At 40.4% G+C, this 18226-nt stretch overlaps 1 protein-coding gene across 1 annotated transcript in view; it reads left to right on the top strand.

The window, feature by feature from the left end:
* LOC126418643 (DNA polymerase interacting tetratricopeptide repeat-containing, protein of 47 kDa) overlaps positions 1-18226 on the top strand; it is an 80633-nt gene that overhangs the window by 27786 nt on the left and 34621 nt on the right. Inside the window, exons 3-5 of the mRNA XM_050085503.1 lie at positions 6697-6868; positions 15732-15924; positions 16050-16164. Coding sequence (XP_049941460.1) covers positions 6697-6868; positions 15732-15924; positions 16050-16164 — 480 coding nt within the window. The remainder of the gene's footprint in view (positions 1-6696; positions 6869-15731; positions 15925-16049; positions 16165-18226) is intronic.

Genomic DNA, 18226 nt, shown 5'->3' with positions numbered 1-18226 from the left:
TCTGTAGGCTCCGCATTGGTCACTCTTGGCTGACGCATGGTCATCTGCTGCGTCGAGAGGACCCCCCTCATTGTCGCTGTGGTGCGATTATGACGGTGGCCCATATATTGTTGGACTGTCCTCTTTTAACCGCCCTCAGGCGAACTTTTAATCTCCAGGGTGCTTTATCATCTCTTTTAGGTGACAATGTCTCTATGGCAGATCGGGTTTTAAGTTTTATTTGTGCAAGCGGCTTTTATAGGTCCATTAAAATTTTTTTTTAATATCACCCTCTTTTGAGCTCTCTCTTTTAATTAGTTTTGTGTTGTGATTCGACTCCGCCCTAAACTTTTAGGCTGGAGGTTTTAACGTGTTGCAGAGTGGCTGGCTCATCCTATTATTTTGCTGGCTCATCCTATTATTTTCGTGATCAGCCAGCCACAGTCCTCTGCTGTGCAGTTTTAATTCCTTCTGCCTTTGTTCTCTATGTTGTTTTTGTTGCTGTGCTCTGTTTTCCGTGTTCTCTTACAATGGACTATGGGGCTTTTCTTCCCCCGGAATTTTTCTTTTCGTGCTTCGCCTGACTGGTGGATAGTTTCACTCTGCTCTGTGTTTTTATGAAACAAGGGACCGATGACCTTTGTAGTTTGGTCCCTTTAATCTTTAACCCAACCAACCAACCTTGCTTATGTCAATGATTTCTTTTGTGTGTGTGTGTGTGTGTGTGTGTGTGTGTGTGTGTGTGTGTGTCCTTTCCTGATAAAGAATTTGGCCAAACACTAATGTGTTAAGTTTGTTTTCATTGTGCCTGTCTACAACTAAACTTTTTTTCTTTATGATAAGGGCAATCTATCCTTTCTTTATATTATACACATTTATTGCTATAATCTAAGTTGCCAGCCAGGTTGTTTCGTGTTGCTCGTACTGTAAGTATATGATTTTCATGGAAATATGTTCATAAAGCCCTTATGTTCTGGCAAAGCTTGGTACTAGGTTTTATTATGCTTGTGATCTGATATACTATACGTAGCTTTTCCTGTAGCAATGGCATAAACCCTTCCTGTGCCTGCTACTTTGCAGTCTTTTCTTCCTAATTGACTTCTCTACCGACATAGCTATTAAGCTGTTGCTATGAGTCCAGCTGTGCTCTGCTGTGCTCAAACATTGGTGGAGGCTCTTTTTGTATTTCAAGTAACCAATTAAAATGATTGCTAACCCAGGGATTGAAAATGTGATTCCTGAGCTTCTCTGCTTTTGCTTATTACTTGTTGCCTTTCCCCAGGCCCCGTTATCTCATTCTCCCTTTAGTCTGTCTTATACAAAAATCACTATTTTTAATTCTACCTGAAGGGCACAAATCTTTCTTCCTTGTTCCATGACTCTCTTGTCTCAATGGCATAATCTACAACTTCGTGGGAGAGTCTCATCTGTTACCTTACTGGCCTCAGAGTCATCCCAATGAAACACCCACCAACAATCCTGACATGATTCTTCCAAACTCACTAACCTACAACAACATCCACATTTATCACACACACTGCTTCTACAGTAAAATGAAAAATGCTAACACACACCTAAACTTCAATAGGTAATTACTAGTGCACATATTTGTCTTCTGATGAATTGTGTCGTTAACTTCGAGGTGGCGTCCTTGAATTTACATGATTGAATTTTTCAATTGTGATTGTGATCATGATTTATTGGTCAACTCTGCTCTGTTATTTAAGCATGCCACACATATTTACAAGTTTTGAGTATGCTGGTATGAAATTTGTTTCAGACTTTATAATGAAAATGCTGCTGCTGCTTGTAGTAGAAATTATGGTAGCCACAGAGCACCTGATTCAAGAGCGTTTATTTGTGTTTTTACTCAACTGTGTGAGTCTGGCATAGTGCCCAGCTGTCATGTCTCATTCAGTTGTGCAGTTGAACTGTATGTGGATGATGTAGAAGACATTATTCAATTGGTAGAACATTGTCCTTCAACAAGCAAACACCGAATTTCCACATGTATTGATGTTCCACATACAAGAATTTGGTGGACATCATTTATGTATGGCACCTGTGCATATCATTTATTGCAGATTCAACAGCTTTGAGAAGGGTGATTAGAATTTTGTCAGCTAACTGCAAATCACCCAGTAACTCAATTAATTGCATTTATTGATGAAACCAATTTCACTCGTGGCTGCATCAGTAACTCTCATAACTCACATTGGTAGTCTAAGAAAACCCACAAGCCTTTATGAAGACAAATCTTCAGGAACACATCCCTGTAAATGTGTTCTGTGGTATGATAGACAGTTATTGGGCCTGTTGTGTTAATGCATTGTTTTACAGGACCCTTAGAAAATGGGGATTGGTGGAAGGAGTCCTTTGGTTTTCAGTTTTTTTGTATTCCCACCTGTTTTACACATTTTATACCCTCCAGTATTGATCCTTTTTCCTTCTGTCTTTGTCAACACAGAAAAGTTTCCCTATTTCTAGCCAGAACCCAGTTCCACATACTGTTCCTACGTTGTTGTTTAGCATCAAATCACCCTGATTGCAAATCCTTCTTCTACAATGACCTGTCTGTTGTCGTGGTCTGTACCAACTTAGTCTTCTAAAACCATATAAATCAGGTCCAAGCTTCCTTGCACTACCTCTTCTCCACCTGTAAAATCCTCCTGCTCTGTAATCCCCAATTCTTGCATCCCATCTCCCAGATTGAAAAGCTCGCTCTCAATGAACTGCAGAAGCCTGCACAACACCACATCAAAAAACTGTTCACTCTATTTGATTACTACTCTCCAGTACCACTGCAAAAGCCTCCATCAAACCTTTTCCACATACCCTCACAGCTGACAAATCCTGCCTTGCAGACACACTACAAACTCTCCAGGATTTCCTAACCTTGAATCTGGGCCCCGAATCTGTCCCCAAGTTTCTCAATATGAAAACTGATACCAACGATGTAATCCTACCAGTTGACAAAGGCTACACCAATGTGGTTAAGAACAGCAGGGATTACCTGTTGAAGAGACTCTGCCACCTGCCACCTACAAGTCCTGCCACAAAGACACCATTCCAGAAACCGAGGAGGATCTGCACTCCCTTCTCAAATCTCTAGATCCATCCCAAAACCTCTCCGCTGAACGCTGAATCTATCTTCCTTCTCACACCCACTACTCCTTGCACTCGTACCTTCTACTAACATCCTAAAGTACATAAATCCAACCACCAAGGACGTCCCATTGTGGCTAGTTACTACATCCTCACTGACAGACCAACCCAGTAGCCTATTATCATAATCTACCCTCCTATACAAAATACATTAACCACTTTCTCTACCGATTCTCCAAGTTCCTGTTTCTTTACCATCCAGTATCCTTCTGATCACTTATGTCGACACCACCTCCCTCTACACTAACATTTGCAATGCACATGGCCTTGCCGCTATTGAATGCCTTCTTTCCCAATGCCTGACCAACTCCAAACCAACAACCTTGTTCCTGGTTGTCATGACCCGCTGTAGCCTAATACACAAAAACGTCTTTGAAGGCATCACCTGCAAACAGCTCTGTGGTACAGCCATATGAGAACACACATGACACCATCCTATGCCAACCTATTTGTGTCTCAGAATTCCAAACCCCTCATCTGGTTCGAATTCATTGATAACATCCTCATACTCTTGGCTGATGGTAATGGTACCCTACCCACATTCCTCCATAACCTCAACACCTTCTTCCTCATTTGCTTCATCTGGTCCTTTTCAGCCCAACAAGCCAGCTTCCTCAATGTTGACCTCCACATCAAGGTCAGCTACATTAATACTTCATCCACATAATACCTACCAAGCACCAGCAATACCTGCACATCCACAGCTCCCCCTTTCCACACCAAGAAGTCCCTTCCATATAGCCTAGCCACCTGCAGTTGTTGCATCTCTAGTGACAAGCAGTCCTACACCAAATATGCCAAGCATCTCAATGAGGCCTTTGCAGACTGAAATTACCCTCCCCACCTTGTCTTTCCAGTCACCTACAATCCTTCACATACCTGTTCACTGGCCACAAAGAAGCACCCCCACACTCCCCCTTGTAACTCAGTATCCAGTATCACTGAGAATTGGGGCGACTGAAACGTGTTCTCCACCAGGGTTTCAACTACCTCTCATTGTGTATCCTCCCACTACCACCTACCCCTGCCCTGTCACATGCATCTCTTATCCCATCAAAGACAGGGCACCCTGTGGAAGCAGCCATGTAATCTATTGACTGTGCGGCATTGTGTGTGGGCCTCACCACTAACAAGCTGCCTGTCTGCATGAATGACACTGCCAAATTGTGGCCAAGAGACAGCTGGATCACCCATTAGCTGAGCATGCCATCCAGCATGATGTGCTTGACTTCAGCTAATGCTTCACAACCTGTGCCACTTTGATTCTTCTGATGAAAACCATTTTTATGAATTGCACACATGGCAACTCACCTTGCAAAATATACACTTTGAGCTCATCACTCCCCAGGCACCAACCTTTGGTAGTCTCAGCCCACCTGCCTATCCCTTTTCCTGTTCCCACACCAGCACTACATGTGTTCTATCCATCCAGCTCAGTCTTTCCCCCTTTCACTTACCTCTCCTTTCCCCTTGGTGCTGTCTTAGCCCCCCCCCCCCCCCTTTCACCTCCCATCATAGCTTTCCCATGCTGCACCTAGCATCCCACTGTCCTGTCCCCACCATGTCCCTGCACACTCCCACAGGCAGTGCTGACATCTCCCACCACTCTTACTGTGCTATCCCTCCCCCTATCCCTCCCCATCTCTACCCTATCTTTTCTGTACCCCTGCTACCCACTCCAGCATAGGTTACTGCTCACTTCAGACAAAGTTACAGTTGAGTCATAGTGTCCAGAGACAATGGTGGCTGTGTGTGTGTGTGTGTGTGTGTGTGTGTGTGTGTGTGTGTGTTTGTGTGTGCGCACGTGTGTTTATTCCACATCTGGCAAAAGACTTAAAGCATGTACAACAGTTTTGGTGCTAGCTAAAGGCATAAATCTCAATATCACCCTTGTTGTTATTCAGTAAGAGCTGTCTGTGTGCTGCCACCAAGTTGCACCACTGTTACAAACTGATTTAACTTGGATTTCAGTCTGAAGTTGAAGTTGCTTGTATTTTGTTTGAAAATTCATCATAGTATTTAATAAATTCTATTTCAGCTGGTCACAGTGAATGAATACTAGTTTAAAAATCCTATGTTGTTGGTTTCAGAAATTTTTTTTTTCACTTATTGCTTCTTTCAGCTCAGGAAATGATTTTTTTAATGTGAAATATGCCAAGTTGCTCTGTAGTTTGGAGCCTACATTGAACTGTAGGTCTGCTAAATCAGGATGAATAAGTCAGTTCAAAGGTCAAAGGAAGGCAATATCGTATCAGCTCCAATAGAATCATATCTACTAAAGCTCTGTTGTGTTCAAAACAATCTTCGGAGTGAAGGCAGTTTTATTTTACAATTTAATTTTATATGATTATTTTTGTTCAATTATTCTCTTAAATGACAGTTTGCTGATAAAAGGCAACCTTTATAAGCAGCTCAATAAATGAAAGAGTTGATAGGGTGGCTTACTTTAAGTGCTTGCTTTTATATTCTCTCCCTGATAATAATGATGGATTCCCATGTATTCGTATATTTCATTACTATATTCAAATGCTCAAAATTAGCACCACCTTTTGCAATATGTCAACTTGAATAGAACAATTTTGTTTTTGAAGTACATGCAATATGTAGTTACAAATGTTACCATACATCACATTAATAACTTCCTTAGTATCAGGTTGTTTATTGTGCGTGCAATGTGGAAGTTTCTCGTCAGACTAAGCGACAACACCAGTAGAATAATTCTGATGCAATTGACCAAGTCTGTAACCAGCAAATGTTTGTTTGCAATCATTGACATGGAACTGAGAAACATCACATGTTACTTTACATCTTTTTCCTTTTCTTTTAGACAGTAAACTTAAAATTACGTTTGTGGATTAAATTTTAATGTTATTCTATGCATCACTACAGCCCTCTCTCTTCCTTTTGTTTCATTCGCCATCCATAATAACACAGGTACTGCTCTATACCACATAAGCACTCTGTACAGTCATTTAAACAATACCTATACTCATAGTCTACAGATCAAAGGAAGGCACTGCCAGATCTTTTTGCCTTGGGATTTGTAAGGTGTCCACTTTGTCATAATGTTGACTGATGAGTAGGATTGTCAGTCACTGGAAAACACAAAGCCTTTCACTGACATATTCTCCAGTACAGCTTTCCAAGTCTGTAACATTAAAGTCACTGGCATTCATGAGATAAAATAAAAGTGCATTGCATTTAAGATGAAAATAAAGCATTTTTTTTATTGCTATTGATGTAGCTGTTCTTCCATTGCAGGATAAACAGTTTTCTTCCATTGATTGTTTTATTTTTTCATCATCCTCATTTGTCAGCCTTATGCTCCAGTATCACTAATAATTTTCTCATTACATAGCACTGTGTAGAAAATATAAATCTATCTGCTGTCTAAAGACTAATGTATGTAGTGATTTTCATTTCATTATTGTCTCTTTGATATGATGGTTATGACCATTACAGTTGTGAACATCATTATTGCTAAATATTAAGTGAGCAGTTTGTAGATCTACTTCATGATTACTAAAGTATTAAACTTTCTGTACTTTACAGAATTAGCAGCCACATACAAGGAAGATGGAAACTTTAACTTCAAGTGCAAAAAATATCGTGTTGCCATCATAAGTTATACAGAAGGTCTTCGCCAGAAATGCAGTGATGATTCATTGAATGCCCAGCTCTTCAACAATAGAGCAGCAGCACACTTTTTTCTGAAAAATTACAGGTATAATCAGGCAGTAGAAATTCGGAATGGAATAACAACGATATTAACAATATGAAATAGGATACATTGCTACTTACCACTTTAGAGGAGGCATTGAGGGGCAGACAGGCACATTTAAAAGTATGCTAAGCTGTCAGACAGAGTCCTCCTTCAGTTGTAGAAGAAAAACATGCACAAACACACACTCCCCACCCCCTGTGTTCCTGTTTTTATGCGTTTGGGCGCTGATGACCCCGCTGTTTAGCGCCCGTAAACCTCAAACACACACACACACACACACACACACACACACACACACACACACCCCCCTCCACCCACACCCATCCACATCCACCCACCCACCATTACACACACACACACAACATTCAGAATGTTGGTTATTTTTACAGTCTTCTACAGCTCTGATGGCTTGTGCAATAACTTTTCATGCATGTAACCTGTGACAAAGTCAGTCTTCATTTTTCCAGTCCACAAAGACAAGAGAGCACTTAGAAACTGTTTGACGAAAGATACAGGGTGCATGCTACCTGATGGTTTGAGTTATTGCGACTATCGTACTGTGAAGTAACTTGTAGCTGCACCCCTTGTTGATTGTTTGACTAGCTTCCTCTGACATCCATGAGTAATGCCTTACATATGTTGCAGAAAGTTCTTCACATTTTGTGACCCTTATTGTCACATTTTGTGGATGTTGAATATCTCTAAGTTTGGAAACCTACCAAATTAATGTCTTATTCAGGCCTTGTACTCCCTTTCCTGTATGTATTCAACAGACATTTATGTGAATTTTACTTGTTTAACCTCTGTGTCTCTGCTCTGATAGATTTCCTCCACTCTCTGGTGGTTCATTCAGTGCATCGATTCATTCTACTAAAGTCAACAAGTCATTTTTTCTCTACTGGAAACTTTGCTTTTGTGTCCGCAATTCCCATTAACATTTGTAAACTTCATGAAGAGTTTATTACAAATCTATCACAGTTGCAGTACATTTTTTTGGCGATGAGTTTCGACCCAACAGTTTCATTCTCAAGTCTGACCTACTGAGGCTGCACTGAAAGTGCCTGATCTTAATGACTATCATTTAAAATTGCCAAATACATGCATCACGCAGTGATGGTAGACAAATGTCACAATATACAGGGTGGTGCAGGGAAACGGGAAATTTCGAAATAACGTCATTTCCATGAATAAATTCATAAAACTAGTAATTTATTAACGAAAGTGAATGTATTCAGTATGCCATTATTCAGTATGTCTTTACAATCAAAATGTCCAAAAGTGTCTCTTTACTTTTTAAAGATGACATCAGAAAGATGTGCTCCCATTCGGCTTTCACACTCTTCACAGCCTGTTATGAAAACTCTGGAATGCGCGGTGTAGCAAATCTTGGGGAATGGCAGTGATTTTGTTTTCAATGTTCTCCTTCAGTTCATTCAGTTCATGGATTGTTGCAGGACGTGTACGGTACACCTTGCCTTTAAGATATCCCCACAGGAATAAGTCACACACACTAAGATCAGGGGATCTCGCAGGCCATGCAATGTCACCGTTACGTGAAATAATGCGTCTTCCAAACAATTGACGAACTGCTGCCATTGATTGTCGAGCAGTGTGTGACATGGTTCTGTCCTGCTGAAACCACATGTTTTCGACGTTAAGATTAAGCTCGTACAGTCTCAGTGTAAAGAATGTTTGAAGCATTTCAATATATTGAGTGGATGTTACTGTCACTGCACTACCATCCTCATGTTAAAAAAAATAAGGGCCGATAACACCATGACATGATACAGCACACCATATTGTGACCTTGGCGCTATGTAGTGGTCGCTGGTGAAACTCACAAGGATTGTCCTGTGCCCAATAATGAAAATTCTGTTTGTTCACGAATCCGTTCAGGTGGAAATGGGCTTCGTCTAATATCCGTAAGTTACCAAGGAAATTCGTGTCCTCGTTGATTTTAGCCAATATCTGGCTACTAAACTCCATATGTGACGCTGGGTCTCGTTCATGTAAGTGTTGCACAATCTGCAACTTATAGGGGTGGAAGTCTAATTCGTGCAGTATTCTTTGTAAGCTTCATCGCTTAATCCCCAGCGAAGATGTATGTTGTCGAACGGAGCGGCGAGGACTTCTCTCGATTGCAGCTCTAGCAGCTTCAATGTTCTCTGGGGTATGTACCGTTGGAATGCCACCTGGAGGTTTCTTTTTCAAGGCAGATCCTGTTTCTTCAAAATTACCCGCCCACGTTGTAATCGCATGCGCAGATGGGACACGTCCATGACGTCCAAGCTGGTAATGCTGTCGAAATGTTCTCTGCGCGGCAGTCGCACTATCACTATTTTTGTAAAATGCTCCCACAGCTACTGCACATTCCGCACCAGTCCAATTCTCCATGATTACTACATGGCAATGCGTTCACATCAATTGTGCAAAGTTTCGAACATCTGCCGGCGCTACAGTGCTGCCAACTGTAACATTCAAAATTTCCCGTTCCCCTGCGCCACCCTGTACATATGCTCAGTGTATAAGTCAAAGTCAGTTTGTTCTTTCTACTCAACACCAAGGTCATACAGAGCACAGCGTCTGTGTGTAAATCTACCACAAAATGTGTTGCAAAAATTAGGTATTGTTATAATTTTGTAATTTGTTCATAGAATAGTGCAGAATGACATAGATAGAAGAAATACAAAGTTTGAGCAAAACCCAGTAAATATTTTCCACAAAAATCACTTGCTTTATGTTAGTTTCAGATTTGGCAGGGAAAGTAAATACAAAGCTGATATTTTGAGAATACATATGTTTTGATGTAAAAATAGGATATAGAAGGTTTGGTAAAATTATCTTCATTACTTTACAAGAAATGTGAATTTTGAACGAAAGTACTTAGTAGATTATTGTGTTGTTAAATATAAGCCAGAGTATAGAAAGTGCAGAATTATATTCTATATAAGAAACTATTATTAATAAGACATGTAAATAAAATTAAAGTGCCAAGCACTTTAATGAAGTGCATTTCGATGTTATCCATAACTGGGAACACGAGCCATCAGATGGCTGTTTACAGACATTTTTGAGTGTTATCAAGGAACATTAAGACCACAAAATTATAAAACTGTTAGCAGTGAACTTTTGTAAAAACTGTAAAAATTGAAATGCATCATTTCTCGGTATAACATCGTTTGTGGGGTTCCCGTTGTATTCTAAATCTGTATGGCAAGTGAAGTATTAAAAATTTACCACTTTTAAGCAAGCAACAGTCAGTACTTTGAATTATTAGAACAATTAGATTCAGAATAGTAACTAACACGAAATAGAATTTAGAGGAGAATTGGTTAGAGTAGCAAAAATTGATGTGCTTTATAAAAGTATTTGTGTTTGAAGCAACAAATTTTTGAATATATGTTGTTATTGATTGCACTGATCTTTTAATTTTTCTTTGTGATTTCCTTACTCTTTTTTTGAAGTATTACTTAGATTATTTTTCAGTTTACAAGAGCTGAAATGTGGACATGTAGAATGTAGGTTGCGAGTATCAAGTTTTAGGCTACTTTCTATGTGCTCATCAAAGTAATTTACAAGGCCTTGTCGCATAGTAACAGTGACACTACAAATCTGCTGCCCCACATGTAATATATCTATTATACAAACAAAAGGTTACAAAAATGGAAACCATATTTGTATGCTGTTGATCGCTTTGTTACTGCCTAAGACAGAATTGTTTGAATTGCCTTTCATGCTAATTCCAAAGTAGAAGTCTATTTCAGTATAAGCCTTAGTTTCTCATTGTTATTTTCTATTCATTTGCTAAAATAATTGAACTTTGCTACTTTAATATAATGGTCATTTTCTGTCAATTTCACTCTAATGCAAACTGTTTCAAAATCAGTTTTGCACTGTGCTAATCTCTACATCTACATGGATCACACTTAAGTACCTTGCAGAGGGTTCATCAAACCACCCTCATAATCCTCTCTTATTTCAATCTCAAAGCGCGTGAAAAAAAACGAACACCTATATATTTCTGTCCAAGCTGTGATTTCCCTAATTTTATTATGATGATTAGGTTGGCGTCAATAAAATATTTTCACTTTCGGAGGAGAAAGTTAGTGATTGATATTTCATGAGAAGATTCCACCACAATGAAAAATGCCTTTGTTTTGATGATGTCGACCCCAAATCCTGTATCAGGTCAGTGACACTCTCTCCCCTATTTCAGAATAATACAAATTGTGCTGCTCTTTTGTGAACTTTCTCGATGTACTCCATTAATCCTATCTGGTAAGGATCCCACACCATGCAGCACTGCTACAAAAGAGGATAGACAAGTGTAATGTAGGCAGCCTCTTTAGATCCTTTGCATTTCGTAAGTGTTCTGGCAATAAATTGCAGTCTTTGGTTCGCTTTCCCCACAACATTTAATTGTTCATAATTGTTATTAGACCAGCAGGGGAAGCTCAGGAGAGCATTATTGCCATCCAAGAAATTCGATGGACAGGGAGTGGGGTATTGGAAATGTTCCATAGCTGTGATGATAACAGACATGAGTTTGGTACAGGTTTCCCTGTTCATAAAGTTCTGAAACATTTGGTGATGAATTTTACCCATTAATCCAAGGCTATCAGTAATTAGAATTAAAGGAAGATTCTTTAATTATAGTATAATTAATGTACATGCACCAACAGAAGAATCTATTGAAGACCTAAAATATGATTTCTATGATGCCCATGAAAAAGCTTATGATAAATGTCCAAGGAGTGACATCAAGACAGTGCTGGTTGATTTTAATGCATAACTTGGAAGAGAAGACATGTTCCAGCCCATAGTAAACATGGATCCACTAATGATAATGGAATAAGATTGATTCTCTTTGCAGCCTCCCGGAAGATGATAGTGGGATCTAACAGGTTTCTCCATAAGGAGATACACAAGGGCACATGGAGGTCACCTGATGGTAGAACCATTAATCAAATTGATCATTTACTGATAGACCAAGAGGCATAAATCTAACTTGTTGGATGTTCGAAACTTTTGTGGCCTTAACGTGGATTCAGATCATTTTCTTGTAATGGCCAAGATAAGAGCAAGGATATCAAATGCTGAGAAAGAAAGATATACTAGGAAAGAACAGTATAACATTGCAGCACTGCAATTAACAGAAACTTACGAATCATACTGTCAGAAAAGTTTCTCAGGCCCTGGAACAAGATCAAGAACAATGAACAATGCGAGACAGTAATGACATAGAACAAAAATGGTTGACTGTAAAAAGAGCTATAGACATTTCAGCTAAGGAAACACTAGAGATGGAGAGGAAATCAGTAAGGCCAACATGGTTTGATGAAGAGTGTGACTGAAGAAAAGAACACTGCATACCAAAAGACGTTACAGGCTAATTGCACAAGAAGCTTGTTGGAGGATTATCGAGAGAAAAGGAGGGGCAAAAAGATGACACATCCCCGAAAGAAAAGGGAATGGACTAAGGCTGAAATAGAATGTATGGAATTGTCCAAGAAGAAGAATGAAACAAGGAAGTTCTTTATAAAAGTAAACAACACTAGAAGACAATTTGCTCATGTAACCAGCTTGATTAGAGATGAAGAAGGAAACATAATAAATGAGAGTAAAATTTGCGCGGTTCCGGACTGAAGCGCCTAGAACCGTTTGGTCACCGCGGCTGGCACTCAGACCTCCTGGGAAAAAAAACAAGAAGAAAGGTGATTAGGGAAGCAGGTCTACAGACCAGGGGCACCATCTTTTACAAGTCAGTGCAGATTTTGGTGAGGAAGGTCAGCAATAGATTTTCAACCTGTATCAAATTTTGGAGAAAACTGTTGAGTATAGAAGTGGAACACATCACCTCTTTATTGACTTTAAGGCTGCATCAATAGAAACCAGTTGTTTCATGCCTTACAGGAGATGGTGATACATGGAAAATTCCTTAGAATGGTTAAAATGATGATGTCTGATGTAAGAAGCTACATTCGAGTTCGAGGAAATTACTCAGACCTCAAATGCTTCAAATGGCTCTGAGCACTATGGGACTTAACATCTGAGGTCATCAGTCCCCTAGAACTACTTAAACCTAACTAACCTAAGGACATCACACACATCCTTGCCCGAGGCAGGATTTGAACCTGCGACCTTAGCAGTTGCGCGGTTCCGGACTGAAGCGCCTAGAATCGTTTGGCCACCGCGGCTGGCACTCAGACCTCGTGGGAAAAAACAAGAAGAAAAGGTGATTAGGGAAGCAGGTCTACAGACCAGGGGCACCATCTTTTACAATTCAGTGCAGATTTTGGCATATGCAGAGGACATAGACATCATAGCACGGGCAGTACCAGTACTGGAAGAAGCTTTTACAGCCTTAAGTCAAGCAAGTAAGAAGATGGGTCTCATGATGAAGATAAAATTAAAAACATGGCCTGTGGGAAAGCATATCAACCCAATATGCCGTCAACTTTCACTGTGAGTGGATACACATTTGAAAGAGTAGATAGCTTCAGGTATCTTGGTTCCACAGTCATTTGCTTTAATGACATCTCAACTGAAATTAAAATTAGGCTGAAATCAGCAAATAAGGCATATTTCACCTTGAGTAATTTATTCCAGTCAAGACTCCTCAGCCGCCCAACGAAGTTCACGTTTATAAAACCCTTTTTAGACCAGTTCTCACTTATGCTTCAGAAACATGTCCCTTGACGGAAATGGATGCAAGGCTGCTCGCCGGATTTGAGAGGAAAGTTTTGAGGAGAATAATTGGCCCTGTGTATGAGAGAGAACACTGGAGGAAAAGGTACAATGGAGAATCGTACACTATATATGCCGATGCTCCTGTAACAAAAATCATACGACCAGGAAGGCTAAGATGGGTGGGTCATGTGGCAAGAATGGAGGAGTCTGAGGTGATAAAGAAGATTCTCTTTGGTAACCCAGGAGGACAAAGGGGGCGAGGTCGACCTCGAGCAAGATGGCTGGATGGAGTGGAAGAAGACCTATACAGAAGCTCGGTTGCAGAAACTGGAGGAGGGTAGCATGTGACCGTGATGGATGGCGGAAGCTCGTTGGGAAGGTCAAGGTCTTCCTGGACTGTAGCACCACAGAAGAAGAAGAAGAAGAAGAAGAAGAAGAAGAAGAAGAATTATAATTCCTGGGTTTTTAGTTGAATTTATGGCCTTTAGATTCGTCCGATTTATCGTGTAAATGAAGTTTATGGGTTCCTTTTAGCCTCATATGGATGACCTTACACTTCTCATTATTTAGGGTCAATTGCCAATTTTTGCGCCATACATATGACTTTTCTAAATGATTTTGCAATTTGTTTTGACCTTCTAATGACTTTACTAGACTTTACAGCAGAATCATCTGCAAACAACGTAAGCTGGTTGCTCAGATTGACTCCTAAATTTTTTATGTAGATAATGAACAGTGTAGGGTCTATAACACTACCTTGGAGAATGCCAGAAATCACTTCTGCTTTACTCGATGATTTTCTGTCAGTTACTATGAACTGTGACCTGTCTGACAGGAAATCACAGATCCAGTCACATAACTGAGACAATACTCCATAAGCACGCAGTTCTGGAAATCTAGAAATATGGAATTCATTTGAAATCCTTTGTCAGTAGCACTCACCAATTTGTGTGAGTAAAGAGGTATTTTGTTTCACTAGAATGATGTTTTCTAAATCCATGTCAATAGACCATTCTCTTCAAGGTAATTCATAATGTTCAAACACAGTTTATGTTCCAAAATGCTGGTCCATATTGACATTAATGAAATGGGCCTGTAATTTAGTGGATTACTCCTACTACCTTTCTTGAATATTGGTGGGACTTCTGCAATCTTCCAGTCTTTCGTCAAACGAATGGTTGTATATGATTGTTAAGTATGAAGCTATTGCATCAGTATACCCTGAAAAGAGCCTAAGTGGTATATAGTCTGGACCGGATGACTTCCTTTTAATAAGTGATTTAGGTTGCTTCACTACTCCAAGGATATCTACTTCTAAGTTACTCATGGTGGCAGCTGTTCTTGATTCAAATTGTGGAATATTTACTTCGTCTTCTTTGGTGAAGGTATTTCGGAAGGATGTGTTTAGTAACTCTGCTTTAGCAGCACTGTTGTCAATAGTATTTCCATTGCTATCGTGCAGAGAAGGCATTGATTGTTTCTTGCCGCTAGCATACTTTACATACAACTAGAATCTCTTTGGATTGTCTTCAAGTTTTGAGGCACAGTGTCATTATGGAAACTATTATAATCATCTTGCATTGAACTCCGCACAAAATTTTGAGCTTCTGTAAAAGATCGCCAATCTTGGAGATTTTGCATTCGTTTAAATTTGGCTTGCTTTTTTCATTGTCCTCTAATCTGAGAGAGCAAGTATGAGATGATCTCTGATGTAGACTACATTGCAAGTGTCTGTGTGTTCCTCCCTGACTTGTCAAAATAATTTGATGTAATCTGTTTAACATGTAAATGAGGTGCTGCAAATGATTAAATTCGCAGCTCTGACATTTTCCACTTTCTTTCTGGGTTTCTCTAATTCAAAGCAGATTGTATCATTTTTCATCAAGAGAACACATTGTTATTATTTAGCTAGCAAACATGTGTTAGTGACTAACCTGACTATAATGATCTTCAATTTTCCATAGTTTACGTAATAGCTGTTGCATTGCTCATTTGTGAGTTACAAGTCATTTGAGTGAAACTGCTTTTGTATCAAAGAAAGTATGTTAACTCAATACTGCCAAGTGCCTGTTTAATGAAATTCTTGTATCCTTGTTAGGAAGAGATGATTAAATTACAGCTCAAATTAAAAATGTCATTAATGTATTCTGGCCACTATACAAATCTGTTTCAGATCATGTCTGGCAGACTGTCGTGCAGCTCTGAAGGTTCAGCCAGGCTACCCAAAGGCACTGTCTCGTGCGGCTGAGTGCAGTTTTCGCCTATCATTGTTTGATGATTGTATTGCATTCTGTGATGAGATGCTAGCAACAAGTACAAGCAACAAGGAAGCTTTAGAATTGAGGGCGAAAGCTGTTGCAACAAAAGTAAGTTGTCACTTGTTTGATATATCTCAGTATAAAGCATTCTCTCTGAATTTCTGTTGCTATTGTAAAAATGCCAAACCCTGTCTGCAAGCAATTGTGAAACTGGACTTATTTATTTATTTCAGAAGCGAGCTGAAATGCAAGCTAGAAGACAAGCTGTTGCACGCAGAAAACAAGAAGCTGAAGAGAAGGAACTGGCAGCAGCCATTAAAGAACGAAATCTGAATATTGAAGGGCAAAGTGAGTTGCAATTATAATTCCTCTACTTTTCATTCACAGTGTATGTGTATCATAAGGATTTTATCTGTCTATTCACTTGACCTCCATCCTGTTTTCTAAAGTTGTGTGTCTGTGTGTGTTTTCTTATTTTTCTCATCGCCCCTATTTCCCTTATCCAGTTTATCTTTGCAGATTTACTGACTGCATGCATACTTCTCTGTCATTTACGTGGGAAGACCTCTTCTGCGTCAGATATATTCCCGTCTCAATTTTTCTGATTCAACTAGATCTTCCTGCAATCTTCCATACCAATTGTACTTTCAGATTTTCAGTTTTGGATTGTTGTTTTCCATTCTTTGAGCATATTCAGATCTACTCCTCTTGTCACAAAAGTGAACCTGCTCTGAATAATTAGCTCTTCATTATATATTCAGTTTTGTCTTTTCTGTCACCTGTTTTTATTTGTTTGATTGTGTCATAATTTCAGCCCCTGCATTGTGTGTTACAGTGGTAACTAATACCACAGCAATAGAAATTCCAGAATGGGAACAATAAACAAAAATAAGAAAAGGCAGTTGCAGTAACACACACAAATAAATACACCTAGAATAACCAAATTACTTGAATGAGAACACCAAACATAAGTTATATACGAAGACTGTGTACATAATTAGACCAAGTCCAAACAAATAGCATGCATCCCAAGAGTGGATTCAAGTATGGATATGAATGAACCATAACAGAATGAGGAAGATAGCCCTCTGCTCTGGGATTACAATAGGTAGGCTGCCAGTTGGATTCGTTAGGTGGAACTGTGCATGGGGTGTGCGTGCCAACCTCACTGCAATGTTGCATTGCTGTTTAATTGTGCTGCCTCCTGATGGCCAGATCTATGCTGTGAGGTGCAGGTGAGTTGAATCATAACAAGATGAGCCTTGTTATGGTCATGACCAGCATGGCGCCACTGCGGTAGATGTGGCAGGGTGACGATGATAGAATGCACCTTCACCCCACCTCCCTCCTTCCACACTACGTGGGATAGTGTGTGTCACCCAGAAACATGACGTCCATGGCTTCTGTGGAGAAGCCAGAAGTCTCCTGTCAGCTGGCACTGGAGAGTAGAGCTGGAAATGAACATGGGAATGACAGCTCCATCACACCAGCCACAGGGGGTCAGTGGTGCTGGAATGGTATCCGTGGGGGTATCCAGAGCCTCGGGGTCTAGGCAGGAAGTGCCTGGTAAGGCACCTGTTGACCTCAAGCACTCCCAGCTGCTGCTGAAGATCATTTCCACTCAGCCCCTGATGCTCACTCACAGGACTAGAAAAGATGTCGGAGGAGGGTCAGGTAGGAAAAATTGTGCTTGTTGTTGGAGGTGGATGCAGAAACAGAGAAGGGGGGGGGGGGGGGGGTCTGAGGATAGTGCAGAATGAGAGGATCTGGATAATGGGAAGGAGGGCTACCCAGGAGTTGTGTGCAAGGCAATGGAGGTTGGTGCCTCACCTTGTGGTGGGCAAAGTCGGTTGCAGTGGCAGGCGACCAGCCTGTCCTTAGTCAGCAATTTTGAAGACTCTTTGATCTCACTGGCTGCGAATGACTGCTGGGATCCAGCTGTCATGGTATCAAAAGCATGAGCCCAGACAAGGGTCTCTGGCATTTGTATTGTGGTGACAGAGGGGCTAAGGTGGGCATGGGGCAGGCAACAGAAGGTTGATGAATGTGCGAGGCTAGTGCCCCTGCAGCGGTTCAGCTGGACTCTTCTCACCCAGTGGCATGGACCTGCAAGAAGTGAAAAAACAGATGAGTGCTTCTTCAGCCAGGGTGCCCCTATGTATTTCTTCATCTGCACCTTGAAAGTGTGAATAAGGCGTCCCCATTAGCCTGAGAGTGGAACAGGGGTGCCTTGACATGGTGAAAACTGTGTTGTACACAGAGATCTCGAAATGTCTGTGAGCCATTTGTGGGTCATTGTCCACCACCAGGGTGTGGGGGAAGGCTTTGATACAGAAGTTCAGGTTTAGGGCACACATCATCAGTTTCGCCATCACTGAGTGGCAGTTCATGGTGTATGGAATCTGAGAGT

This window comes from Schistocerca serialis, chromosome 9 (genome assembly GCF_023864345.2).
Source record: "Schistocerca serialis cubense isolate TAMUIC-IGC-003099 chromosome 9, iqSchSeri2.2, whole genome shotgun sequence".
Classification (NCBI taxonomy): Eukaryota; Metazoa; Arthropoda; class Insecta; order Orthoptera; family Acrididae; genus Schistocerca; species Schistocerca serialis.
This window is presented reverse-complemented; position numbering and strand designations above follow the sequence as displayed.